The sequence below is a fragment of the Heterodontus francisci genome, chromosome 5, assembly GCF_036365525.1.
Source record: "Heterodontus francisci isolate sHetFra1 chromosome 5, sHetFra1.hap1, whole genome shotgun sequence".
Lineage (NCBI taxonomy): Eukaryota > Metazoa > Chordata > Chondrichthyes > Heterodontiformes > Heterodontidae > Heterodontus > Heterodontus francisci.
Genome location: NC_090375.1, coordinates 94957634 through 94985037, shown reverse-complemented (window position 1 = coordinate 94985037; position 27404 = coordinate 94957634). Strand labels below are relative to the sequence as shown.

At 42.2% G+C, this 27404-nt stretch overlaps 1 protein-coding gene across 4 annotated transcripts in view; it reads left to right on the top strand.

Moving 5' to 3' along the window:
• The window catches only part of prkdc (protein kinase, DNA-activated, catalytic subunit), a 283563-nt gene that overhangs the window by 234615 nt on the left and 21544 nt on the right, over window positions 1–27404 (top strand). For 2 of the 4 annotated variants that reach the window (XM_068031803.1, XM_068031801.1), the window contains exons 74-82: window positions 1987–2198; window positions 11461–11548; window positions 11632–11772; window positions 13884–14091; window positions 18391–18458; window positions 21394–21614; window positions 22802–22885; window positions 24717–24806; window positions 25843–25914. In XM_068031803.1, the coding sequence (XP_067887904.1) occupies window positions 1987–2198; window positions 11461–11548; window positions 11632–11772; window positions 13884–14091; window positions 18391–18458; window positions 21394–21614; window positions 22802–22885; window positions 24717–24806; window positions 25843–25914 (1184 nt within the window). Of the gene's footprint in view, window positions 1–1986; window positions 2199–11460; window positions 11549–11631; window positions 11773–13883; window positions 14092–18390; window positions 18459–21393; window positions 21615–22801; window positions 22886–24713; window positions 24807–25842; window positions 25915–27404 lie in introns of all 4 variants that reach the window. The other 2 variants (XM_068031802.1, XM_068031800.1) reach the window with 1 other exon arrangement.

The following is a 27404-nucleotide window of genomic DNA, read 5'->3' as shown; positions in this document are numbered from 1 at the left end:
AAGCGTGGTACTGGAGCATGCAAATTTTTAATCCATTCACTTGGTGCAATTTTTCATTAACTCCTTGCCATTAATGTATGGCAACAGAGCAGGCTGGCAGAGGTGTAATTTAAATGCGATAGCATAGTGGATATGTTACTGGACGAGTAATCCAGAGATCTCGACTAATGATCCAGGAACAACAGATCAAATCCTACCATGGCAGCTGGGGAATTTAAGTTCAGTTAGTTAAATATATCTGGAAGAAAATGCTAGTATCAGTAATGGCAACCATACAGTCAGGAGGGAGTGGTCCTGTGTGTCCTCAATATCAACTCCAGACCTGCAGGTCAAACGTCGGCAAGGAAACCTCCTGCTGATTACCACCCATCGCTCTCCCTCAGCTGATGAATCAGTATTCCTCCATGTTGAACATCATTTGGAAGAAGCACTGAGGGTAGCAGGGGCACAGCATGTACTCTGGGTGGGGATTTCACTGTCCATCTCAAGAGTAGCTCAGTAGCACCACAACGGACCAAGCTGGCTGAGTCCCGAAGGACATAGCCGCCAGACTGGGCTTGTGGCAGGTGGTGAGAGAACCAATACGAGGGAAAAACCTACTTAACCTTGTCCTCACCAATCTACCCGGTCACAGATGCATCTGTTCATGATAGTATTGGCGGGGTTGATCACAGCATGGTGCTTGTGGAGACTATGTCCTTTCTTCACGCTGAGTGTGCCCTCCATTGTGTTTTGTGGCACTACCACTGTGCTAAATGGGACACATTCAGAACAGATCAAGCAACTCAAAACTGGACATCTGTGAGATGTTGTAAGCCATCAGCAGCAGTAGAAATAGTTTTCCACTACAATCTGTAACCTCATGGCCCAGCATCTCCCTCACTCGAACATGACCATCCAACTTGATACAACCCTAGTTCAAATGGGAGTGCAGGAGAGCATGCCAGGAGCAACACCTGGCATACCTAAAAATGAGGTGTCAACCTGGTGCAGCTACAACACAGGACTACATGCATGCTAAACAGTGGAAGCAGCATGCTATCATCAGAGCAATGCAATCCCACAACCAATGGATCAGATCAAAGCTCTGCTCTGCCACATCCAGTTGTGAATGGTGGTAAACAATTAAAACAACTAATGGAAGGAGCAGGGTCCATAGCATACCCATCCACAATGATGGCGGAGCCCAATATGTGAATACAAAAGACAACCGCAAGTGCTGAGTGAATAATCCATCTCTGCCTCCTCCTGAGGCCCTCACCGTTACAGAAACGAGTCTTCAGCCAATTCAGCTTATTCCACGTGGTATCCGAAAGGCTGAACGCACTGATACAGCAAAAGCCATCCCAGCTGTAGTGCTAAAGATTTGTGCTCCAGAACTAGCTGGCTTTTAGCTCTTCTCCCACATCATACCCCTCCCCAATGCTCCCCCAGCCCCTCACCCCTTTCAATCATCTTCTCTCCTTGTGGGAAAACACCTGACCTCTGATCAAAACTTCCCAGCATCCTTATGGCTGAGATTTGGAAAACTCAGCTTGTTACATCCAGAAACCTGCCAGACTGTTGATGCCGTTATGTTTCAAACTGAGTCATGGGAGAACCAGCTGACTCCACGCTGTTCCATTTATCTTTGTAATGTTTTCTCCCTTTAAACTGGCTGTGGGGCCCATCATTCCACACATGTGAAAGCTAGCCATAACATTTGGAGCAGTGCTTGTGCAGTGAACACCAGGTGAAGCTAGGGTCAGATCCAGTCTGCAGAGCAAATGGCAGCATGTGTGATGGCGTCATGATGTTGGGTCATGACATCACCGCTAAAATGTTTTGCTACCAACAGCAGCACAGTTACTGACTTAAGGAGGAGCAGGATGGTTAAGAACACGTTAATAAGTGTCTTGATTTGAATTTAAGTTCTTAAATTGAAGCGTTTGCTTAGCCTGTAAATAAAAGATGACATTTTGATAACTCCTCTTGAACATTCATCAGGTGTCTACCATTCCATGCTGGCAGTTTATTGGTTGGATTAGTCAAATGATGGCTGTACTTGACAAAAAAGAAGCTCATGTCATGCACCACATCATTGAGGAGATTGCAGATTCCTACCCACAGGCTATTGTGTACCCATTTATGATCAGCAGTGAGAACTATACCTTTGAACCATCTGCAAGTGGCAATAAGAACAAAGAGTTTGTTGAGAGGTAAAACAAAATACTGTTATCCAGTCACACTCTTTTTTTATCGAAAGACCTGCAAGATAAGAAATCTGCAAAAATGTTTTGTGTAGGTTTTGAATGAATCTGAATTTTATGATGTTTCAACGTTGTGTCTAATCTCATTTAATAACAACTTGCACTCAACAATTGTAACAGAAAATGACCCAAGGCACTTGACAGAGGGCTGAGAAAAAGGAAAAACCTTCTGGTTGAGCTTCTTAAAGGTAGAGAGAAATGGAGAGCTGGAGGGGTTCAGCACGGATAAAGGCTTCAGCAGCATTGGGGCAGAGGTGGATGATGCAAATTTGAAAGCAAGCATCTTGGTAATGATTTGAATGTGGGGTTTGTAGGTCTTGGCATCAACATACAAATACAAGCTGACCCATACTTACGATGGCATCAAGGAGGAGCAGCATATAGATGAGAAAGGTGATGGGGGGAGGGCAACAATAACCCATTGTGTGCCTTTGTGGGGTCAGAAGAGAAACCAAAGTACCAGCTGTGTTTCAACAGGTTGGAGTAGAGAGAAGTCCCATGGGCTTAATCAATGTTATCAAAAGCTGCTGAGAGGTCAAGAGGGCAATGTAGGCTAACAGATCACAGTCAGAGTCCAATATTGATAAAGACCAGTGCTGTGAGCAAGACAGAATTTGGACTAAAGGAATTCAAACATAATTCAGCCAAATTCAACAATAATTTTTCAAAATGTAGGTGTTGCTGGTAAGGCCAGCCCCTGTTGCCCCCTTTAATTTGCTTTGACAAGGTGGTGAGCTGCTTTTTTGATTCACTGCAGTTCACATGGTGAAGGTGCCCTCACAATATTAGGTAGGGAGTTCCAGGATATTGATGGAGCGACAATGAAGGATTGGCAATGTATGTCCAAATCAGGATGCTGTGAGACTTGGAGGGAAACTTCGAAGTAATGATCCCATGTACCTATTGCTCTTGTCCATTTAGGTGTTGGAGGTTGCAGGTTTGGGAGTTGCCACTAAAGATTCCTTGCTGAGTAGTTAGAGTGCATGTTTTATATATAGTATACACTGCAGACACGGTATGCTGGTGGTTAAACCGGTAAATGTTTAAGCTAGTAGATGACATGGTGATCAATTGAACAACCTTGTCTTGGATGGTATCTAGCTTCTTGAGTGTAGGTACCATCCAGGCAAGTGCAAAGTATTCCATCACACTCCTGACATGCGCCTTGTGGGTGGTGGAGAGGTTGTAGGGCATCAGAAGTGGGCCACTTACTGCAGAATGCCCAGACACTGACCTACCCTGGTGGCCATGGCATTGATGTGGCTGGTCCAGTTGAGTTTCTGGTCAGTGGTGATCCCTGGGATGATGATGATGTGGAATTTGGTGATGGTAATGCTATTAAATGTCAAGGATGGTTAGGTTTGTTCTTGGTGGCAATTATTATTGCCTGGTACTTGTGTGGTACAAATGTTACTTATCACTTACTACCTTAAGCCTGGATGTTGTCCAGGTCTTGCTGCAGGCGGGTGTGGATTACTTCGTTACCTGAGGAATTGTGAATGTAGCTGAATACTGTGCAATCATTAGTGAACATCCCCATGTCTGACCATGTAGAGGGACAGTCATTGATGCAACAGCTGAAGATACTTGGGTCAGAACAATGCACTGAGTAACTCCTGCAAGGATGGTCGGGGGCTGAGATCATTGGCCTTTAACAAAGGCAATCATCATCCTTTGTGCTAGGTATGACTCCAACCATGTGAGGTTTCTACCACTGATCCCCATTGACGAGTTTTAGCAGGACTTTTTGATGCCATACTGAGTTGAATGCTGCCTGAATTTCAAGGGCAGTCTCACCTCTGGAATTAAGCTCCTTTGTCAACCAGCATCCATGTTTAAACCAATGTTCTAATAAGGTCTAGAGCTGTGTGGTTCTGATGGAACCAAATTGAATAGGTTATTGGTAAGTGCTGCTTGGTAATCCACTGACTTTCACTTTGCTGATGACTGGGAGTTGTCTGATAGGGTGGTAATTGGCCAGGTTGAATTTCTCCTGCATTTTGTGGGCAGGATGTAGCTATGCAGTTTTCCACAAATAACTAGAATAATTGTATGCCTGATGCACTCAAGTTTATGGCCCACTAACTTGAGAGAACAAAGATGGGAACTGTACCAGAGGAGCGGCAGGGCATTTAAGCAAGTGGCGAGAGAACATTTGCGCAGGTCAACAGTGGCAGAGGTTTTCTGACAGCATAAGTAGGCCCAGAGAAGGAAAGTTGTAAGTTGAAAAGTGAATTAGTAGCAGGTGCAACAGTATATTTTTCTGTGGGCAGGTGTTGGGGATGATGCAGTTAGTGGGGAGAAGGATATGGGTCGTAAAGATACAAGAAAGTGGTCAGGAGTAGCCTTGTTGGTGATCACGACGTAGGATTGGCCAAGTTGTAAGACATCTTGATATCAAGTAAGTGGCCATAGGTGTGGGTATGAGTTTATGTAAAGGGTAATATTGACTGCAGATGTGAAGATGGAGAAGTCAGTTTAGTTTAGTTTAGAGATACAGCACTGAAACAGGCCCTTCGGCCCACCGAGTCTGTGCCGACCATCAACCACCCATTTATACTAATCCCACGCTAATTCCATATTCCTACCACATCCCCACCTGTCCCTATATTTCCCTACCACCTACCTATACTAGGGGCAATTTCTAATGGCCAATTTACCTACCAACCTGCAAGTCTTTGGCATGTGGGAGGAAACCGGAGCACCCGGAGGAAACCCACGCAGACACAGGGAGAACTTGCAAACTCCACACAGGCAGCACCCAGAATTGAACCCGGGTCGCTGGAGCTGTGAGGCTGCGGTGCTAACCACTGCGCCACTGTGCCGCCCAGATGAGAGAAATAGTCATACAGCACAAAAACAGGCCCTTCGGCCCATCGTGTCTATGCCGGCCATCAAGCACCTATCTGTTCTAATCCCATTTTCCAGCACTTGGCCCGTAGCCTTGTATGCTATGGCGTTTCATGTGCTCATCTAAATACTACTTAAATGTTGTGAGTGTTCCTGCCTCTACCACCCCTTCAGGCAGTGTGTTCCAGATTTCAACCACCCTCTGGGTGAAAGATTTTTTCCTCATATCCCCTCTAAACCTTCTGCCCCTTAGCTTAAATCTATGCCCCCGGTCATTGACACCTCCGCTAAGGGAAAAAGTTGCTTCCTATCTACCCTATCTATGCCCCTCAAAATTTTGTATGCCTCAATCAGGTTCCCCCTCAGCCTTCTCTGCTCTAAGGAAAACAACCCTAGCCTTTTCAGTCTCTCTTCATAGCTGAAATGTTCCAGCCCAGGCAACACCCTGGTGAATCTCCTCTGCACCCTCTCCAGTGCAATCACATCCTTCCTATATTCTGGTGACCAGAACTGTACACAGTACTCCAGCTGTAGTCTAACTAGCTTTTTATACAGCTCCATCATAACCTCCCTGCTCTTGTATTTTATGCCTCGGCTAATAAAGGCAAGAATCCCATATGCCTTCCTAACCACCTTATCTACCTGTACTGCTGCCTTCAGTGATCTATGGACAAGTACACCAAGGTCCTTCTGAACCACTGTACTTCCTTGGGTTCTACCATCCACTATATATTCCCTTGCCTTGTTAGTCCTCCCAAAATGCATCACCTCACACTTCTCAGGATTAAATTCCATTTGCCACTGCTCCGCCCATCTTACCAGCCCATCTATATCGTCCTGTAATCTAAGGCTTTCCACCTCATTGTTTACGACACCACCAATTTTCGTGTCATCTGCAAACTTACTGATCATACCTCCCATATTCATGTCTAAATCATCAATGTATGCTACAAACAGCAAGGGTCCCAGCACCGATCCCTGCGGTACACCACTGGTCACAGGCTTCCAATTGCAAAAACAACCCTCGACCATCACCCTCTGCTTCCTGGCACTGAGCCAATTTTGGATCCAATTTGCCAAATTGCCTGGATCCCATGGGCTCTTTCCTTCTTAACCAATCTCCCATGTGGGACCTTATCAAAAGCCTTACTGAAGTCCATGTAGACTACATCAGCTGCTTTACCCTCATCTACACATCTAGTCACCTCCTTGAAAAATTCAGTCAAGTTTGTTAGACATGATCTCCCCCTGACAAAGCCATGCTGACTATCCTTGATTAATCCTTGCCTCTCCAAGTGGAGTTTAATCCTGTTCACAGAAATTTTTCCTACAGTTTCCCTACCACTGATGTTAGACTCACAAGCCTATAATTACCTTGTTTATCCCTGCTACCCTTCTTGAATAATAGTGCCATATTCGCTCTCCTCTGGCACCTCTCCTGTGGCCAGAGAGGATTTGAAAATTTGTGTCAGAGCCCCTGCCATCTCCTCCCTTGCCTCACAGAACAGCCTGGGATACATCTCATCTGGGCCTGGGGAATTATCCACTTTTAAATGTGCACTGAAATCATGAAGGATGAGGAGGCACTTAATACAGAGGCTAAGAATCATAGAAAGTTTACGGTAGAGAAAGAGGCCCCTTGGCCAATCGTGTCTGCATCAGCTGAAAAAAAAACCTGCCTAATCCCACTTTCCAGCATTTGGTCCATAGCCCTGCAGGTTACAGCACTTCAGGTGCACATCCAGGCCCCTTTTAAATGCGATGAGGCTTTCTGCGTCTACCACCGTTTCAGGCAGTGTGTTCCAGATCCCCCACCACCCTCTGGGTGGAAGATTTTACCTCTTCTCCCCTCTAATTCTTCTACCAATCATTTTAAATCTCTGGCCCCTAGTCTCTGACTCCTCTGCGAAGGTAAATAGGCCCTTTACCTCCACTCTATCTGGGCCCCTCACAATTTTGTACATCTCAATCTCCCCTGAGCCTTTTCTGTTCCAAGGAGAGCAACCCCAGACTATCCAATCTTTCCTCATAGCTGCAATTTCCCAGTCCTGGCAACATCCTTGTAAATCTCCTTTGTACCCTCTCTAGTGCAATTACATCCTTTCTGTAATGAGATGACCAGAACGGCACACAATACTCAAGTTGTGGCCTAATTAATGTTTTATATAGCTCCAGCATAACCTCCCCACTCTTATATTCTATGCCTCAGCTAATAATAGAAAGGATTCCCTCTGCCTTCTTAACCACTGTTTTGACTTTCAGGGTTCTGTGGACATTCACTCCAAGGTCCCTCACTTCCTCTATATCTCTCAGTATTCTCCCATTAATCGTATATTCCTTTGCCTTATTTGTCATCCTCAAATGCATCACTTCACACTTCTATGGTTTAAATTCCATTTGCCACTTTTCTGCCCACCTGACCAGTCCATTGATATCTTCCTGCAGTATAGAGCTATCCTCCTCACTATCTACCACACGGTGAATTTTTGTGTCGTCTGCAAACTTCTTGATCATGCCCCCTACAAATCGTTAATATATACCACAAAAAGCAGGGGACCTATTACCTCCAATCGCAAAAACACCCATCAACAATTACCCTTTGTTTCCTGCCACTGAACCAATTTTGTATCCTGCTTGCTACATTCCCCTGGACCGCATAGGCTTTTATTTTTTTAACCAGTCTGCCAAGTGGGACCTTGTCAAAAGCCTTGCTAAAATCCATGTAGACCACATCAACTGCACTATCCTCATCAATCCTCCTGATTACTTCCTCAAAAAATTCAATCAAGTTAGTCAGGCACGACCTTCCCTTAACAAATCCATGCCAACGATCCTTGAGTAATGCATGCCTTTCTAAGTGATAGTTTATCAGGCTCTCAGAATTAATTCCAATAATTTGCCCACTACTGAGGTTAGACTGACTGGCCTGTAATTATTTGGTCCATCCCTCACTCCCTTTTTAAACAAAGGTATAACATTAGCAGACCTCCAATCCTTCCGCACCACATCCAGTGAGGATTGGAAAATGATGGTTAGACCTTCCACTATTTCCTCCCTGGCTTCTTTTAACAGCCTGGGGTACATTTCATCCGGCCCTGGTGATTTATCCACTTGCAAGGATGCTAATCCCTTAATACTTTCTCTCTCCCTATGTTTATCTTATCCAATATTTCACATTCCTCTTCCTTAACTACAATGTCTGCATCATCCCCCTCTTTTGTGAAGACAGATACAAAGTATTCATTAAGAGCCATACCCACACCTTCTGCCTCCACACATAGGTTACCTTTGTGGTCTTTTATGGGCCCTACTCTTTCCTTAGTTATCTTCTAACACTTAATGTGTTGATAAAACATCTTTGGGTTCTCCTCGATTTTACTTGCTAGTATTCTTTCATGTCCTCTCTTTGCTTTCCTAATTTCCTTTTTGATTTCACCCTCGGCTTTCTGCAGTATTGAGTTCTCGGTGTCTGGTATAAGCTTTCTTTTTCTGCCTCATAATACCCTGTAAGCTCCTTAACATCCATGGGGGCTCTAGATTTGACTCTCCCACCCTTTTTCTTTGTGGGAACATGTTTACTCTGAACCCCCTTGAACCTCCCCTTTGAATGCCTCCTACTGCTCTGATATTGATTTACCTTCAAGTAGCTGTTTCCAGTCCACTTTTACTAAATCACTGCTCAGCTTAGTAAAATTGGCCATACCCCAATTTAGAGCTTTAACTCCTGTTCTGTCTTTGTCCTTTTCCATAATTATGTTAAAACTAACTGAATTATGATCACAGCCACCAAAATGCTCTCCCACTGCTGCTCTTCAACCTGCCCAGCTTCATTACCTGAAACCAAGTCCAGACCGTGCTGTCTCTTGTTGGACTTGCTACATGTTGGCCAAAAAAGTTCTCCTGAAAGCACCTTACAAAATTCTGTTCCCTCCATTCCTTTCACACTAAAACTATCCTAGTTAATATTGAGGTAGTTAAAATCCCCTACTATTACTGCCCTATTGTTTTTGCACTTCTCAGGAGATTTCCCTACATATTGATCTTCTATCTCCCTCTGACTGTACAGGGGTCTATAGTACACTTCCAGTAGTGTGACTGCCTCTTTTTTTCTTCCTAAGCTCAATCCATATGGCCTCAATTGTTTATCCTTCTAAAATATCATCCCTTCTCACAGCTGTAATTGCTTCTCTAACCAAAATTGCCACCCCTCCTCCCTTTTTATCCCCCTCCCTATCTCGTTTGAAAACCCTGTAATCAGCAACGTTGAGCTGCCATTCCTGTCCCTCTTTAAGCCATGTTTCTGTAATGGCTATGATATCATACTGCCACCTAAGAGAGGCGAGAAGGAAGTTTACTTATGAACGTAAGAAAAGACAATTAATAGAGTATTAGAGGGAGCTATAGACTTTTTCTATCTCTCCTCCCAGACTAGTTTTTAATGCATTTTGAATGCATATTTACATCTGACTTCGCTACCTTTCTGAGATTGTTCCAAACACTTATTATCCTTTGAATAAAGAAGTTGTTGCGAATATAAGCATAGGATCTTAAAGCACAGAAGGAGGTCATTCTGCCTGTCATGCCTGTATTGGCCAATTTAGTCCATGCCCTAGCTTTTTCCCCATAACCCTGCAAGTTGGTCCTCTTCAAGTACATGTCCATTTGCCTTTTGAAAGTTCCTATGGAATCTGATTCCACCACAGTTTCAGGTAATGCATTCAGATCTTAGCCCCGTGAAGAAATTTCTTGTCATTTCCCTTCTCGTTCTTCTGACAATTATTTTAAAGCTATGACCTCTGGCTACTGAGCCATTTGCCAGAGGAAGCACTTTTTCCCTACTTGTTTTATAAAAACCCCTCATGCTTCTAAATGTCTCCATTAGGTCTCCCCTTAACCTTCTCTGCCTGAAGAACAATTCCAGTTTCTCTAACCTTTCCACATAACTGAAGTCCCTCATCCCTGGTGTTATCCTGGTAAACTTCCTCTGTATCTTCTCCACACTTCCTCAAGTGTGGTGCTCAGAAATACTCTGGCTGAGGCCTAACCAGAGAATTATAAATGTTTAGCATGACCTCCTTATTTTTGTATTCAGTGCTCTTACTTACAAAGCCAAGAATTCCACATGCTTTCCTAACCACCCTGTCAACTTGTCCTACCAGCTTCAAAGATTTGTGAATATGCACCCCCATGCTCTTGCATCCTGCTCAAAGTGGTACCATTTAGATTAGACTACATTTCCATGTTGTTTCTCCCAAATTGCAACGTTTCACATTTATCTCCATTAAATTGCATCTTCCATGTGTCTGTCCATTTCACTAGATGCTCTATGTTACCATCCGTTTGTCATTTACCATGTTGCCAAGTTTTGTATGATTTCCAACCTCTAAATTCTACTCCCTGTCCAGATCATTTATAGATAAAAGCATTGGTCTCATCAGGACCCCTGGCGAACCTCAATATATACTTCTCCCAAGTCAGAAAAACATCCGTTCACCCACCACTGCTCTCTGTAAAGTTTTGAATTTATTTTTCACAAATTTAAATTTATGTGCTTTGGTTGGATCTCTCAGAAGTATTGAGCACATTTTTGGTTGCTAAACACAAGGGATCATCTGTGTCATAGAAGTGGTCCAGGCTTGCAGAGGAGGGCAGCATAGCTGATCCCCCAAGTTGAACAAATGAGCTGAAAGGAACAACTTGAAACTCAACTTCTGTAATGCTGTCCTGCAGAAATTACATCTCATTGAGTACGATAAATCCACATTCTCAGCCACACACAGTCCTACACTTCCATCGCTTGCCTACCCCACCCGCCCCCCACCCCCCATCCCAAACTACACTCTTTCCCCATGGCTCAACAGATTGAATGCAAGTTTAGTACTCTTTCATTTCTGTTTAAAATTAAGTAATGCTATTTAAGCTGGTTTAATTCATACCTTTCAGAGGTCAAAACCATTTCCTCAATCAGATCCAATCCCAGATGTGAAAGAGTAGCTTCCAAGACTGATCTTTTGGACATAAAATAAACTGATTGACTTTCACCAACCTGAACATATCTTTTTATCAAAACTCCTATTGCCCCATCCTACCTCATCTTCAGGTCCCTGCATGTACCCTCCTCTGGCTGATGCTTGTTCCTCACTCCGTCCACTACATGTTCACTGGACACACTTTCAGCCATTTTCTTCCTGATCTCTCAAGCCCCCCCCTCCCCCCACCCCACCCCCAACCCTTTGTGTGGAATGCTAATGTTTGATGATATAAGAATTTCTGTGTAAATGTGAGTTTTCATCAGGTGTCCTTCATGTTGATTTATGGAATCTAGTCTGTACTGTCATGAATATTATGTTTTTTTCTCCAGGTTAAAAACTAAGCTGGATAAAGGGGGAGTGGTTGAAAATTTCATTCATTCCTTAGAACAGCTGAGTAATCCAGACTTGCTCTTCAAGGTAATATTTGGAATTCAGACACTTCTTAAGAATAATTCAAGCTGTACAAATAAATAACAAAACAAATCTTTGATTTTTCACAGGACTGGGTTAGCGATTTCAAGAATCAACTGGAGAAGACAGTGAAGGATAAAACTCTTCTGAAAATGTATGATGAGATGTACTCAAATTTAGCATCTTTGCAAGCTCCAGGTATTGGAAGATTCAGAAAAAGATATGTTCAGGTTGGTGAAAGTTAATCAGTTTATTTTATGTCCAAAAGATCAGTCTTGGAAGCTATTCTTTCACATCTGGGATTGGATCTGATTGAGGAAAGGGTTTTAGCCTCTGAAAGGTATGTATTAAACCAGCTTAAAAGCATTACTTAATTTTAAACAGAAATGAAAGCGTACTAAATTTTAGGATTGAGAGACTGACTTCATAAATGGATGTGGCCTAAATTAAGCATCTCAAGTTTAATTCAAGAATTCCTTCTTGGGACCCAATTCATTTTATTTCAGTAATTTAAAGTCGGAAGAATAGAAAATCAAATTATTATCTAAATGGAGAGAAACTTCAGAGCGCTTTGGTGCAGAGGGATCTAGGTGTCCTTGTGCATGAATTGCAGAAAACTAGTATGCAGGTGCAGCAGGTAATAAGGAAGGCAAATGGAATTTTGGCATTTATTGCTAAAGGGATAGAGTATGAAAGTAGGGAAGTGTTGCTGAAAACTGTACAAGGCATTAGTGAGACTGCACCTGGAGTATTGCATAATATTTTCTAGAGTTTAGAAGAATGAGAGGAGATCTAATTGAGGTATATAACATGATTAAGGGGAGTGACAATGTACACGTAGAGAGGATGTTTCCTCTGGTGGGGCGATATAGAACGAGAGGTCATAGTTTTAGGATAAGGGGCAGCAGATTTAAAACAGAGATGAGGAGAAATTACTTCTCTCAAAGGGTCGTGAGTCTGTGGAATTCACTACCCCAGAGTGCAGTGGATGCCGGGACATTGAGTAAATTTAAGGAGGAGATAGACAGATTTTTAATTAGTAATGGGTTGAAGGGTTATGGAGAATGGGCAGGAAAGTGGAGTTGAGGCTGAGATGAGATCAGCCATGATCGTATTAAATGGCGGAGCAGGCTCGAGGGGCTGAATTGCCTACTCCTGCTCCTAGTTCTTATATTCTTAATTTAATATTTTATACCATTTTTGTGTTGCTTATAAGATGCTCTGCGATTTGAGAGTAAAATTCTTAGACCCACTCGTGCTATGATCATGAAAGAAACATTGTTGTACTGCACATGAGTGCCAAGTGAGTACATTTCAAATTCAGAAAGCATTTGAAATAATTCATTATTATTTTATTCCCTGAATCTGATTTTGGGCCTCAACACATTGGCTAACAGTTGCTGTCAGACTTCGTGCCCAAATACTGAAGCAACATTTATAATTATCTGTCTAAATAAGTTAGATGCCTGTACATAGGAAGGGAGGGAAAGGTTCCCTGCTCCATCCATCCAGCAAATAGCATTAAAAGTATTAATATGGATAAAAAAAAGTTTATTTAAAATGTTGATAATACTGAGAAGGTAGATTGTATCCAGCAAGATTCATGTTCAAAAGGTTCTAAGTGGATCTCAGCGTTTCATCTCGAACTACATTTCCTACTGTCCTTTACCGTTGGTTGGTCATGAATAATATAATTTCTCATCACCTTAATCTGTTGCTTTCTAGTATTTATCATTATATATTTTATTTCTCTTTCTCTCCCTACTTTGCCAATTTTCACTCTTCCCCTCACCTCTTCTGAAGCTGTTAAGTCTTATGTGCTATGGTTCCATTGGGACCAGCCATTCACGGCACCGCAAGTGGGAATTCTTCATGGGTGGGCCTAGACTGAATGTCATCCATCGATTTGACTGTGGGGGCATCGCAGCTGAGTCCAGTCCTACCCTCACCCAAAGCCCCCATGTGCCAATGTTTAATAGGGTTTGTTAGGTAGTAATCAGGAGCAGAAGCTTCTGCAAACCTTGTTTCTCCTCTCTCCATCCCAGAGTGATCAGGCTTATTGTGGCATCCTTTATCTGTTAATTCAGCACACGTGAGAGACCAACCTTGTACCCCTCTGGTTTGCATGACTCAATTTCAACTTTACATGCACTTATAAATTAGTTTTAATTTTTGATTTTAATGCAATAATTTCAGATTTAAAGGTAACTATACTTTTAGAATTGTCTGTTTGTCTTTATTTATTTGAATATGTTCTGGATGCACAGATTTAGTTAATCAGTTTCACAGTTGTGTGCACTAAATTCACTATCTTACGATAATCATACTTTTAAAACTTCAGATGTTCAAAATTGCTTTTGATCAATATTTTGGAAAAGGAGGCTCAAAACTACTGAACATGAGCTTAAATGCATTTGATGAAGCAACAAAGAAAATCCAGGAAAGCATAAGCAAGAAACAGCAGGAGCCACCTGGGAACCTGAAAGAGTACTCGCCATGGATGAGTGAATTCAAGCCTGAATATCTAAGGAATGAGTTAGAAATTCCTGGCAAGTTACACCCTGTAAACCTCACACACTATTCTTTTTATTGTTTTGTAACTTTGCTTTTTCCTTGATAATTTTAACTTTGCTGAAAGAAGCTTTTGTAATATTGGCTAGGGTGTGCAAAAATTCACATCCTGTTGGACATTTGCTCGATAGACAGAGCCTGCCAAGTTTGTAATCTTTAAAGATGAAAAGCTATAGTTCTCTTCAACATTACTCAAATAATTTGACACTTATAAGAAATATTGTCCCTTAATTCTAAGGAGGAGCACTTTTTATGATTCTGGGCAGGTGTAAATCCAGTTTCACACTGTTGACTTCTCTTAGTAAACATTACATTTTTAATTCATTCGGGGGATGTGGGCGAGACCAGCATTTATTGCCCATCCCTAATTGCCCTTGAGAAGGTGGTGGTGAGCTGCCTTCTTGAACCACTGCAGTCTTTGGGGTATAGGTCCACCAACGGTGCTGTTAGGAAGGGAGTTCCAGGATTTTTACCCAACAACAGAGGAGGAACAGCGATGTGGTTCCAAGTCAGGATGGTGTGTGGCTTGGAGGGGAACTTGCAGGTGGTGGTATTTCCATGCATCTCCTGCCCTTGTCCTCCTAGGTCGTAGAGGTTGTGGGTTTGGAAGGTGCTGTTGAAGGAGTCTTGGTGAGTTGCTGCAGTGAGTCTTGTAGATGGCACACACTGCTGCCACTGTGCATTCATGATGGAGGGAGTGAATGTTGAAGATGGTGGATGGTGTGCCAATCAAGCGGGCTGCTTTGTCCTGGATGGTGTTGAGCTTCTTGAGTGTTGTTGGAGCTGCACCCATCCAGGCAAGTAGAGAGTATTCCGTTACACTCCTGACTTGTGCCTTGTAGATTGTGGACAGGTATTAGGGAGACAGGAGGTGAGTTACTTGCCACAGAATTCCCAGCCTCTGACTTGCTGTTGTTGCCACAGCATTTATGTGGCTGGTCCAGTTCAGTTTCAGGTCAATGGTGACCCCCCAGGATGTTGTTAGTGGGGGATTCAGCGATGGTAATGCCATTGAATGTCAAGGGGAGATGGTTTGAGATGGTCATTGCCTGGCACTTGTGTGGCACGAATGTTACTTGCCACTTATCAGTTCATTTGGATGTTGTCCAGGTCTTGCTGCATCTGAACACAGGCTGCTTCAATATCTGAGGAGTCACGAATGGTGCTGAACATTGTGCAATCATCAGTGAACATCCTCACTTCTGACCTTGTGATGAAGGGAAGGTCATTGATGAAGCGGCTGAAGATGGTTGGGCCTAGGACACTATCCTGAGGCACTCCTGCAGTGATGTCCTGGGACTGAGATGGTTGACCTCCAGCAACCACAACCATTTTCCTTTGCGCTAGGTATGACTCCAACCAGTGGAGATTTTTCCCCCTGGTTCCTATTGACTCCAGTTTCTCTGGGGGTCCTTGATGCCATACTTTGTAAAATGCTGCCTTAAATGTCAAGGACAGTCACTCTCACCTCACCTCTGGAGTTCACTCTTTTGTCCATGTTTGGACCAAGGCTGTAATGAGATCAGGAGCTGAGTGACCCTGGTGGAACCCAAACTGAGTGTCACTGAGCAGGTTATTGCTGAGCAAGTGCCACTTGATAGCACTGTTGACAACACCTTCCATCACTTTGCTGAGGATCGGGAGTGGACTGATGGGGCTATAATTGGCTGGGTTGGATTTGTCCTGCTTTGTGTGTACAGGCCATAACTGGGCAATTTTCCACATTGCTGGGTAGATGCCAGTGTTGTAGCTGTACTGGAACAGCTTAGTTAGGGGCATGGCTATTTCTGGAGCACAAGACTTCAGTACTATTGCCGGAATATTGTCAGGGCCCATAACCTTTGCAGTATCCAGTGCCTTCAGCCATTTCTTGATATCACGCGGAGTGAATTGGATTGGCTGAAGACTGGCATCTGTGATGCTGGGGTCCTCAGGAGGAGGCTGAGATGGATGATCCACTCGACATTTCTGACTGAAGATTGTTGCGATTGCTTCAGCCTTGTCTTTTGCACTGATGTGTTGGGCTCCCCCATCATTGAGGATGGGGATGTTTGTGGAGCCTCCTCCTCCTGCCAAGTTGTTTAATTGTCCACCACCATTCACGATTGGATGTGGTAAGACTACAGAGCTTAGATCTGATCCGTTGGTTGTGGGATCGCTTAGCCCTATCTATTGCATGCTGCTTCTGCTGTTTAGCATGCAAGTAGTCCTGTGTTGTAGCTTTACCAGGCTGACACCTCATTTTTAGGTATGCCTGGTGCTGCTCCTGGCATGCCCTCCTACACTCTTCATTGAGCTAGGGCTGGTTCCCTGGATTGATGGTAATGGTAGAGTGAGGGATATGCTGGGCCGTGAGGTCGCAGATTGTGGTTGAACACAATTTTGCTGCTGCTGATGGCCCACAGCGCCTCCTGGATGCCCAATTTTGAGTTGCTAGATCTGTTTGAAATCTATCCCACTTAGCACGGTGGTAGTGCCGCACAACACGATGGTGGGTTCCCTCCATGTGAAAATGAGACTTTGTCTCCACAAGGACTGTGTGGTGGCCACCCCTACAAATACTGTCATGGACAGATGCATCTGTGACATGTAGATTGGTGAGAATGAGGTCAAGTTGGTTTTTCCCTCTTGGTTCCCTCACCACCTGCTGCAGATCCAGTCTAGCAGCTATTTTCTTTGGGACTCAGTCAACTGGGTCAGTAGTGGTGCTACTGAGCCACTCTCGGTGATGGACATTGAAGTTCCCCACCCAGAGTTCATTTTGTGCCCTTTCTACCTCTGTGCTTCTTCCAATTGGTGTTCAACATGGAGGAGTACTGATTCATCAGCCGAAGGGGGACGGTATGTGGTAATCAGCAGGAGGTTTCCTTGCCCATGTTTGACCTGATGCCATGAGACTTCATGGAGTGTGGACTCAATGTTGAGGACTCCCAGGGCAACTTCCTCCTGACTAGATACCACTGTGCCGCTACCTCTGGTGGGTCTGTCCTGCCGATGGGACAGGACATATCCAGGAATGGTGATGGTGATGTCTGGGACATTGTCTGTAAGGTGTGATTCCATGAGTGTGACTGTGTCAAGCTGCTGCTTGACTCATGGGATAGCTCTCCCAATTTTGGCACAAGCCCCCAGATGTTAGTAAGGAGAACTTTGCAGGGTCGACAGGGCTGGGTTTGCCATTGTCGTTTCTGGTGCCTAGGTCGATGCTGGTCATCCGTCTGGTTTCATTCCTTTTCATAGACTTTGTAGCAGCTTGATGCAACTGACCGGCTTGCTTAGCCATTTCAGAGGGCAGTTAAGAGTTAACCACATTTCTGTGGGTCTGGCGTCACATGTAGGCCAGACCAGGTAAGGATGGCAGATTTCCTTCCCTGAAGGACATTAGTGAACCATATGGGTTTTTACAACAATAAAAGCAAAGTCTTGCAGATGCTGGAAATCTGAAATAAAAACAAGAAATGTTGGAAATACTCAGCATGTCTGGCAGCATCTGTGGAGAGAGAAGCAGAGTTAGCATTTCCTGAAACTTTAACTCTGCTTCTCTCTCCAGATGCTGCTAGGCCTGCTGAGTATCTCCAGCATTTCTTTTTATTTTGGGTTTTTACACCGATTGACGATGGTTTTATGATCACCACTCGACTAGCTCTTTTTAAAATTCCAGATTTATTAATTGAATTCAAATTCCACCATATGCCGTGGTGGGATTCGAACCCATGTCCCCAGAGCATTAGCCGCCGGCTCTGGGTTACTAGTCTAGTGATAGTAAAGATTTCTGTGCATTCTGAAAGAAATGGAAGCAGGGAGATTAAGTAGTAGAAATAAAATTTAAAACAAAGGTGTTCCACTGACCTTGGAACATTGTTGTTGATGAGACCACCTCAGATACCCATTGCAAAGATCGTGCAGTGCATTCACAATCAATGTAATATCTTGTGACATTTCCAACTGGTGGCTTGGTAGAGGAGTGACATTAGAGGAAAGAAACAAGTGGGTGTTACACACTTTCCAACAGATAAGGGAGTATTATCTGGTAAGCTGGTCTTCTAATAAGCATTGATGTAAGCAATGACTTGCCTATGGCCTAGCAGAAGAGTGCTTACCAATCCTGTCAGCTCTGGTGTGGTACCTAATGCTAGGGTGAAAGACAAAAAAGGAGGGAAGGGGAATTGGAAATTGAATGCGTAAATAAATAATATCCAAAAAGTCTTTTTATTTTCATTTAGGTCAAGACACTCAAATAGATCAGCCATCTATAACAGATATTTTTTCCTTTCTAGGACAGTATGATGGTAAATCCAAACCAATGCCAGAATACCATGCACAAATCACGGGGTTCGATGAAAGGGTAGGAACCATTTAAATTTCTAATTGCCTGTGAGCAAATTTTGATTAAATTAGTCATTTGTATTTTGAGGAATTTGTAATGCATGCAGTGGTATCACTAGAAAAATGTGATCCTATCTCAGTAAAGATTTTTAAATTAGTGCAAACTGTTTCAAGCAAAAAACTGCAACTGCTGGAACTCTGAAACAAAAACAGAAAATTTTGGAAACATCAGGCAGCATCTGTGCAAACAGTTGAGCCAATGTTATGGGTGGAACTGTTTTTTGTCACAAATTGTCAACAGCCTCATCAACCAGACCAGATAAAGAGAGAATAAGTGCAAATCAGCTCTTTGACAGTGGATACTCTGCTTTTATTTTCCAAAGTTTTATTTTATAGCATTTTCTTCTTGAATTACAAAATTATATAAATATACTATGAACAGAACATGGATACATTCACCTGCTTGTTTGTAATGTAGTGTTTAGACTCAATGGGAAGTTTTTCAACCTCAACAGGCTGAGAGCCAAGAGTAAGGTGACCCTCCAGCATATCCACAGCTTACAGTATGCTGACAACTGTGCAGTTGTGGCCCACACTGCAAGTGACATTCAGACCATCCTTAACCTCTCCAACTCTGCATACAGAAGGGTTGGTCTCTCACTCAACATCAGCAAGACCAAAATCCTCCCCATCTCTTCCCCGGACAAGCACCTACAACTCCAGCTATTGATATTGATGGGGAGACTTTAAAAGTCGTTGAACACTTCTCATATCTTGGGAACTGCTTTTCTCAAAAGTTCACTGTCAAAGTGGAGATCCAGCACAGAATCAGCTGTGCCAGTAGAGTCTTTCAAAAGTTACACATTGGGTCTTCAACCATAGAGATCTTCAAAAGAGGACAGAGGCTTTAGTCTACATTGTTGTTGTCACCACCCTTCTATATGGCAGTGAGACTTGGGTCACCTACCAAAAGCAACTCCAAGCGCAGACAATTTCCATCAACAGTGTACTCAAAGTCATGTGGGAAGGCAGGCGCACAAACTCCAGCATCCTCACTGAAGCCAATTCCTCTGGCATCACACCATGATTATGCAAAATTAGCTTTCTTGGTCTGGACACTGCATTCGCGTGCCAAATAAACGGCTTCCGAAACAGATCCTCTCCTCACAACTTAGGGATGGCACCCGATCTAAAGAAGGACAGAGACAATGTTTTAAGGACACTCTGAAGGCCTCGTTGCAAAGAGGAAAAATTGACAACGCTGCGTGAGAGGAAATTACACAAACCATACCATGTGGCACTGCCTCATCCAACAAGCCACAACACAATCAGAAACCGACCTCATAAACTCTGCTGTGGAGAAGCGACGAAAGCAGAAAGAGAGAGAACCAAACCCTGGCTTGAGAATCATAGAAGGTTTAAGGCACAGAAAGAGGCCACTTGGCCCATTGTGTCTGTGCTGGCCGAAAAATGATCCAGCTATTCTAATCCCACCTTCCAGCATTTGGTCCGTAGCCCTGCAGCTTAAGACACTTGAGGTGCACATCCAGGCATCTTTTGAATGAGTTGAGGGTCTCTGCCCCAACTACCCTTTCAGGCAGTGAGTTCCAGACCATCACCACTCTCTGGGTGAAAAAGTTTTTCCTCATCTTCCCTGTAATTTTTCTACCAATCAATTTAAATCTATGCCCCCTCATCACTGACCTCTCTGCTTGGGTGAATAGACCCTTCACCTCCACTCTTATCCAGGTCCCTCAAAATTTTGTACATTTCAATCAGATCTCCCCTCAGCCTTCTCTGTTCCGAGGAGAACAACCCCAGCCTATCCAATCTTTCCTCATAGCTGCATTTTTCCAGTCCTGGCAACATCCTCGTAAATCTCCTCTGTACTCTCTCTAGTTCAGTTGCATCCTTTCTGTAATGAGATGACCAGAACTGCACACAGTACTCAGGTTGTCGCCTAACCAGTAGGTTATACAGTTCCAGCATAACTTCCCTGTTCTTGTATTCTATACCTCGACTAATAAAGGAAAGGATTCCATGTGCCGTAATCACCTTATTAACCTGTCCTGCTACCTTCAAGGATCTGTGGACATTCACTCCAAGGTCCCTCACTTCCTCTACACTTCTCAGTATTTTTCCGTCAATTGTGTATTCTTCTCAGTATTTTTCCGTCAATTGTGTGTACAATTATTATTAATGTTATTACCACTGCCGTGAAAGTCCACAGGCCAGCTCTTGTCCTCTCTGCCCAAAGACTTGTGCTTCCAGGACTGACCTGCTGGATCACTTGAGGACAAACAAATCATGAAGCTTGGCAGATGTCATCCTCGTTTCGAGTGAAGGACAACAGCAACAACTCTGAAAGTTGCAATTTTATGCCATTTACAGACCCAGTACATGTAGAAATATTACTGCAATCCTGGAAGGAAGCTACACTTTGTGCTGTATCTGGTTGTATAATTTTGACTAGATTCAGACTACACATACATTTTATCTTTGTGTTGTCATTTTATCTGAGCGTCGCACTTAAATGTGTGTCTTGTGCAAAAGAAATAGCAAACTGATGGTGGAAGTGAGATGATGCATACTGGTGCACTACTATGTTAGTAAGCTTTTTTGTGACTTGTGTATAGTCATTCAGTTGTACTGAGCTGAAAAGTGTTCAAGAATTATTTTTAATTAGAAACATGAAACATAATTTTTTCATATTAGGATTAACAATTTATTAAAAAAAAGATCGAGACTCTGGTGAAAAGGGTTCACTTGCAATATACAGCTGATACTTAATTTAAAAATTATTCTGAGATAATCTAAATGTAAAATGTTTGGCGCTGCCTTTAGTACGTTTGGCAATGTACCAGATTCAGTAACACATTCTGCTCGTGCAAACTCACTTTCACTGCAGTGGTAATAACATGTATGTATTTTAATTACTGACTGTTTTTATCCAGATCAAAGTTATGACCTCTATAAGGAAACCAAAGCGCCTGATAATTCGTGGCAACGATGAAAAGGAATATCCTTTCCTCGTGAAGGGTGGTGAAGATTTACGACAAGATCAGCGAATCGAGCAACTGTTTGACATCATGAACATTATCCTTTCTCGGGATGCAGCTTGCAGTCAAAGAAGCTTGCAGTTGAAGACTTATCAAGTCATTCCTATGACATCTAGGTATAGCAATTAGATTAAATCAAAAAATGGTTATTCTTGGTAATTGACAGTCATTCTAACGATGCCTTGCATCTGCTCTGAATAATTGAAATAAAATTTCTGTTGAACTGACCCCACACCTACCATCAGGAAAACCGATAACATCAGATCAGTCAGGATGACCCTTTTCTGCAGAACAGTTTTGCAACTTGTACAATCCCTCTAGCTGTGGAAATCGTCATAGTTAAACAAGTTTTATTTCCTGACTTGAATTTATAAATATTTTGAAGAAGGTTGGTTTCCTTCTTCTGTGGCAATGGTTTAAATCTCATTTTAATTCAACCCTTCAGTAAAGTGATGCTTGTTTTTACTTAAATATTCCCTTATCTCTTGCAAAAATATTTTTTGAAAGAAATACAGGTTAAAAACAAAATGCTTTGAGATAATGCATCTTTCATCTGCTTTCTTGAAATGTACTCACAAATATTGTATCAGTTGTGAACACAATACTATACAGAATGCAATGTTACCTTCAGATAATTTTTACAGTAATTTCAACAGGACAGCTTAGCAGCTAAATCACCAAAGAGTTTGCTTTGCATTTTACTTGTTTTCACCCCTTTCCACAAACCTTTCATCACCAATTCTCCTTCATTCAGGCAGCTGGAGCAATTTACAATGTGACAGAATGGAAAGTGCTGCAATTCAAGTGGAATGAGATTGACGTGGCAGTTTCTCCTCTTGCTTCATCCCAGTTTGGTCCAGTGATCCAAAGAACAACCATTAAAAATACTCATCCAGCAAGTTCCAGTTGCAGGCAACAGCACTGGGACTTAAATATGCAAAAGCTTGGATCGGAGCTGGGCATTCCACTACTTGCATAATCCTCGTTTACCTATAGGGAAACACTTCCTTTATTTGTTGTTTATAGCAAATCATAAACACAAGTATAAAGACCACATTTATGATTTCCTTAAAAATGGTGAACAAAGACTTCCCCTAGTGTGTTGTTTCCAGTGCTTTTGCATTTCTGAAATAGTATAAATGTATATTAACTAGATTTCCTTTTTAATCAATCCAAGATTTTTACAACCCTAAAAGGTTATCTGGTATAGTTGATAATGTTGATGTTATATAGCAGAAAATATTATAAACAGTAAATAATTTTTATAGCATTTCATGAATAGTAATTGTTTTTTTTTCTTCAGACTTGGTTTGATAGAATGGCTGGACAACACATGTGTAGTCAAGGATTTCCTTTTCAGCAACATGACTGAGGATGAGCACAAAAGGTAATATTTGAAATGATCAGATGCAGTACTAGTGCAAAGCACAAAAGCAATTAAGAACTAAGTCACTCTGTAGGATAAAAGTCATTGTGAGTCCAGTGGGATTTTGGTGCAGTGAATCAGGAATAAATGCTTTAGATAATCCAAACAATGAATTTTACTGCATAATTTTGATTTACACTTGTTTGCTAGAATTCCCAACCCAAATATGCACCCTTTTATCAAAGTGCAGGCCAGGTTAAGGTGAGTTTTGGCCCAGGAAGCCAAAGGTCCCCACTCACAAGTGTATTAGGTTGGAGCAGGCCACTTTCCCAGGCTCTGGATTGATGTTTTCCCACGGGTGTGAGCAAATTGCTCCTGCAAAAGGTCTCGTTGCATTTATGGCTATTCTGGTCGCAAAGTTAGTTAATCAGTCTATTGGGCCATAATTTTCCGTGGCGGGGCATCTAACATGCCCTTGCCCATTTAGGTTTTTTAAATTTTTTTGTGTGGCAAGTTGCTAAAAATGGGAAGTGATAATTTTTTTAATTCTTTCATGGGATGTGGATGTTGCTGGCAAGGCCAGCATTTGTTGCCCATCCCTAATTGCCCAAGACAACAGAGTGGCTTGCTGGACCATTTCAGAGGCCACTTAAGAGTCAGCCACATTGCTGTGGGTCTAGAATCACATGTAGGCCAGACCAGGTAAGGATGGCAGATTTCCTTCCCAAAAGGGCATTATTGAATCAGATGGGTTTTTACAACAATCGATAGTTTCATGGCACCATTACTAAAGACTAGCTTTCATTTCCAGACTTTTTATGGACAATTCGGGATGGGCAACAAATGCTGGCCTTGCCAGCAGCATCCACATCCCATGAAAGAATTTTAAAAATGCTTTGAATGGCATGAAGTTGCTATATTTGTGTCGTAGATACAAATTAAACTCACCACAAAGTTGTTGTGTCTATTTCACTCTAAGTACACTTTTAATGATGTGATAAATGTTAATTTCTACCAGTTAGCCTCATTTTCATGGAAAATTGACTATTACAATCATGGCATCTCATTCCTTCAGGTTTCAATTATTATTGGAGATTTAAAAAATTTTACTTTTTAAAAAAAAACTTGTCCTTTCTGACTTTTTTTTCTCTCAATCCGATCCTTCTTTCCCTCACTTTGTTTCTCTTTCTGACCTGATTTTACATGGAATTTACCCACTTTAATATACACTTCCTTCTCAATCATTGAGCAGTTAATTTCGCAATCAGCTGCGGTGGTGGGATTTGAATGCGTGTCCCCAGGGCATTAGCCTGAGTCTCTGGATTACTTGTCCAGTGACATTGCCACTACGCTACTATCTCCCCACTTCAATAATGAGACAGACAGTAAGGTGCTATTTTCACAAAATTAACGGCAGAGTGGCATATCTCAGACAGCAACTTTTGGCTATCCACATTTAACTGCACATCTGCCCTTGCCTGAAGTTGCTAGAGCATTTGTACAGAAATGAAGGTGAGTGCCATTAGCCTCATTGTTATTTTGACAGCAAATTATGGCTCAATATTTTTGCCCATAGAGTTGACTGTTTAGCAGGATTTAACTTAGTGTTTTTTTAAATAATGAATATTGTGAAAATGTACCTAAGTTTCACAAAGATTTGACTACTTGCCTTGCCAATGTAATTTATACAACTCCATTAATAATAAAAAATATTTTGTTTTCAAATTTTACAGGTATTTATTTATTCGACCCCCCGCCCCCAAGATTTCTGGTCATAGAATCATTAATATTTCAGCAAAGACTTTGTATAATTCATTTATGTTTATTTCCATTTACAAACTATGCCAAGAAGACCATCATCCAGGGAACTGTTTAATGAGTGGCTACAAAGGATATCAGGATCAAAGAGTGACATGTTATGCCAATATCTGCGAATGTACATGTGAGTAAAATTTGCCTTGGAACATAACTTTAACTTTAGGCATGTTAGGTGCCTTTAACCTTATATGCTGGCTCAGACTGTATGACCTGATCATAGAACATAGAACAGTACAGCACAGTACAGCCCCTTCGGCCCACGATGTTGTGCCGAACCTTTAACCTACTCTAAGATCTAAGTAACTACCTACCCTTCATTCTACTATCATCCATGTACCTATCCAAGAGTCGCTTAAATGCCCCTAATGTATCTGCTTCTACTACCACCGTTGGCAGCACATTCCACGAACCCACCACTCTCTGTGTAAAGAACCTACCTCTGACATCTCCCCAAAACCTTCCTCCAATCACCTTAAAATTATGCCCCCTGGTGATAGCCCTTTCCACTCTGGGAAAAAGTCTCTGACTATCCACTCTATCTATGCCTCTCATCATCTTGTACCCCTCTATCAAGTCACCTCTCATCCTTCTTCGTTCCAATGAGAAAAGCCCCAGCTCCCTCAATCTTTCTTCATAGGACATGCCCTCCAGTCCAGGCAGCATCCTGGTAAATCTCCTCTGCACCCTCTCTAAAGCTTCCACATCCTCCCTGCTTAGTCAAAGGAATATTTCAGAGGCTGACAATTGAAGCCATACATTAATTAAGTAGGCCAAAAATAGGGAAAACACAATGAATCCACTTACAAGCTATCATTCAAACCATCACTTTGATGTCTGCTGGACTTTATAGGTTAACTTCTGCATCGAGCAGTTAACTAACAACCCTGGGTAGCCATTGTGCACTGCCTGATCCAGCATTTCCCTCCCTCACTGGAGAAGCAGTTGACCTTTGACCACTGGGTTTCCACGATGATACTGCTGAAACCGAAATTTTTTTGTGTGGATCTTATCAGCTGGATCACACTGGTAAAAGAAATGGTGCCAGCTCAGTGATTATGAGTAGATGTTTTGCATAGAATTGTTCCCTTGTTTGGTAAACATATTTTCAAATTTGATCCATTGGAATTAAGTTTTGTAAGTTTGAAGTTTTTCCTTTATAGGAAAGCCAGTCGAACTGAAACAGTCAAAATTTTCAGAGATTGTGAGCGAGCTGTACCACAAGATCTGCTAAGGTGAGTAAAGGCATTAAATATGAATAGTTTATCATGTTTGTGCTATAATTGTCAATCTATTCAACAAATTGCAGGTACAATGTTTTTGTCATTACATTTAATTTGCCCTCACCATTTCTCCATTATTTAAGTTACAGTCAGTTACCTTTCTTTCCCCAAAAAATTGCTTGCTTGCAGTTGATGCAGAATTCCCTGTTCCTTTCCTATTTTGACTGTAGCTGGATGTGTCCTAAGCTATGGGTGCTAATGCTATCTTGGAAGTTTTTTCAAACTGAGCCCAGAGCGCCTATCCTCAGGTTCACAATGTTTTCCCTGCATGCTCATGTGACAATACGGTCAAGACTTAGTTTTGATGCCGTACCTGTCTACTCATTGACAAATCTTTTTGAAACATTGGTCACAGGATTTTTTTTGCTTAAATTGGTGTCATTTAAAATGTAGTTAAATGGCGATCGAGGGTTTGAGATTAGAGGGTTAAGTTTTTATGAACCTAGTAGCCTTTCCTCATCCTTGTTTTTTTTGTTCTACATCATTTTATATGGATCTTAAATTTGATGCACTGTCATCAGAGGAACAAAATAAAAATGTGTTTAAAGAAATATGATATCCTTGACTGTATGAGGCTATTATTACCTACTGGTAATGAGTCAACAGAACGCAGCTCAATTGATTGTTTGTTTCTAAACAAATTGCCAATCCTTTATTAGAGTTAAAATCAACCTAAAAGGGACAAGTCGCCAGCATGGAGTTCATTGCATTTTTAAAAAGTGTTGCATCCATGTGTGAACACCAAAACCTTCATCAGCTTGGGTCAGTTTGTAGCAGTCTTGACTCTTGAGGCAGAAGTCCAGTCTCAGACTAGATCACGTAAACTAGTCAGAAATTTCAGTGTAATACTGAGAAACAGCTGCAATGCCTGCGGTGCCATCTCTCTACTGAAACGTGAAACCAAAGCTGTGTCTGTCTGCTCAGGTGGATGTAAAAGATCATTATCCTAAAAAAAACTGGTATCCTAGCTAATATTTATTCCTCAACCAGCATTATTAAATCAGATTAACTGATCACTTATCTCTTATTCTTACTTCCTTCAGTACCCTCAGAAGCATCCCATCCAGTCCTGGTGACTTATCAACTTTAAGACCAGCCAGCCTTTCTAGTTCGTCCACTTTATCAATTTTAAGCCCATCCAGTATCTCAACTACCACCTCTTTCATGTTGACTTTGGTACCATCATCTTCCTTGGTAAAGACAGATGCAAAGTATTCATTTAGTACCTCAGCCATGCCCTCTGCCTCCATGTGTTGGTCTCCTTTTTGGTCCTCAATCAGCTCCACCTCTCATCTTACCACTGTGTTACTATTTATATGCTTATAAAAGACTTTTGGATTCCTTTTTATGTTAGCTGCTAGTCTCATGCTCTCTCCCTTTGCCCCTCATTTCCTTTTTCACTTCTCCTCTGAACTTTCTACGTACAGCATGGTTCTCACTTG